At 45.1% G+C, this 1,775-nt stretch overlaps 1 protein-coding gene across 1 annotated transcript in view; it reads left to right on the forward strand.

The window, feature by feature from the left end:
* Positions 1-414: 414 nt before the first annotated feature.
* Positions 415-1,775, forward strand: part of LOC101849626 (outer dense fiber protein 3) — a gene marked incomplete at its 5' end in the record, with an annotated part of 5,363 nt that continues 4,002 nt past the window's right edge. The window contains 2 exon segments of the mRNA XM_005102677.3: positions 415-539; positions 1,121-1,261. Of these exon segments, the coding sequence (XP_005102734.2) occupies positions 415-539; positions 1,121-1,261 (266 nt within the window).

Genomic DNA, 1,775 nt, shown 5'->3' on the forward strand with positions numbered 1-1,775 from the left:
CAGGGGGAGGGATGGGAGGGGGAGGAGTTGAGTTGAAAGAGGGTAGAGAGGGAAAGGTCGTGTGAAAGAAAAAGGGAAAGAGGAGTTTTTTTGTTGGTTGTTTTTTGTGGGTTTTTTTTGGGGGGGTGACTAGGGAGAGACAGACAGAGGGAGACAGAGACAGAAAGGGATAATGGCAGATTGACAGTTGCTCTGATGTGGTTTGTTCTTTCTTTCCTGTTGAACATTTGTCATTTTTATCTCCCCTCTTTGTTCCTACCAAGCATCTATCATCCATATCTCTCTCCCTTCTTCACTATGTATGCTACTCTCTAGCAATACCTGTAATCTTCACCACTTATGTATACCCATTTGTGTATGCAAGTGATGTAAAACTCTGACTCACCAAGGATTTTTTTGTTCTATACTCCCCAGGCCCCAACGTGTACTCTCTGCCCAACATGACCGGTCGCACCACAGAGTCGCACAAACGGTCAGCACCGAACTACACACTGGTCGGACGCAGCAAACAGGGCGGCTTTGACGAGGACTTGGCCAGGGTGAGTACTATAATCACAAAACTAGAGACAAATTTTAAAATTCAAAATCTCTCCCCCCATGAGAAAATATCCCTATCCCACTTGTAAAACAGTTAAACAAATCCTCATGTGCACATTCCACCAAGACCTCTAAGATCAGGACGTCAGTCTCTTTCTGAAAGCACCAAGGAAGAGAGGTAAAAAAAACTTACTGGGAGTGGGAGGCCCATTTCTGGTCTAGAAACATACCTATGAAAAGCCATCTCAATAGTCATTCTTATTCATGCTGTTGTCCTTTTTTAAAGTACAGTGTATGCAGTTTTTACAATTTTACAAATGAGCTCCCCCCCCGTATACTTAGAAAACATTCGCATTAAGGATGATAAGGAAGTTATTATCAAAATTGTATTCTAAAAAATATTGACTTGGGATGTTTGCTAAGAGTTTGTTTTCTTGACAACAATATTCGTTGTTTTGTTTTTTTGGCTCTCCTTTAAGATTGTAAAAACTGCGTATACTGTGCCTTTAAACCATGTGTATTCCTGACCCCTGACCTTGACCTGTGTCCCCTCTGACCCCTGACCTCTCCTCCATGTCCTCAGACCCCTGGACCAGGCACGTACAAGACCCCCGTGCCCAACATCTACAAGAACGCCCCGCCCCAGTACAGCATGACCAGTCGCAACGTGATGCCAGGGGACGGGACAGTCAAACCTGGACCCGGCGCTCACAGTCCAGAGACTGTACGTCTCTTTGTTTGTGTGTCTGTCTGTCTGTTTGTCTCCCACTGTCTCAGCCTTGCTTTGTTTCTTTCTCTCTGTCTACTGTCTGTCTGTCTGTGTCTGTCTGTCTCTCTGTCTGTCTGTCTCTCTTTCTGTCTGTCTGTCTGTCCGTCTTTCTGTCTGTCTGTCTGTCTCTTTGTCTGTGTCTCAGTTTGTCTGTCTGTCTGTCTGTCTGTCTGTCTGTCTGTCTGTCTGTCTGTCTGTCTGTTTGTCTATGTCACAATTTGTCTGTCTGTCTGCCTGTCTGTCTGTTTGTCTGTGTCTCAATTTGTCTGTCTCTGTGTGACTGTCTCTCACTGTCTCTGTCTCTTTTTGTCTGTTGCTCTCTCTGTTTCTATCTGTCTGTTTCTCTCTCTCTCTTTCTCTCTCTCTCTCTCTCTCTCTCTCTCTCTCTCTCTCTCTCTCTTTCTCTCCTCCCCTGTCCAATGAAAGTGGGTCTCTCTCTCTCTCTCTCTCTCTCTCTCTCTCTCTGTCT

This window comes from Aplysia californica, unplaced genomic scaffold, assembly GCF_000002075.1.
Source record: "Aplysia californica isolate F4 #8 unplaced genomic scaffold, AplCal3.0 scaffold00334, whole genome shotgun sequence".
NCBI lineage: Eukaryota > Metazoa > Mollusca > Gastropoda > Aplysiida > Aplysiidae > Aplysia > Aplysia californica.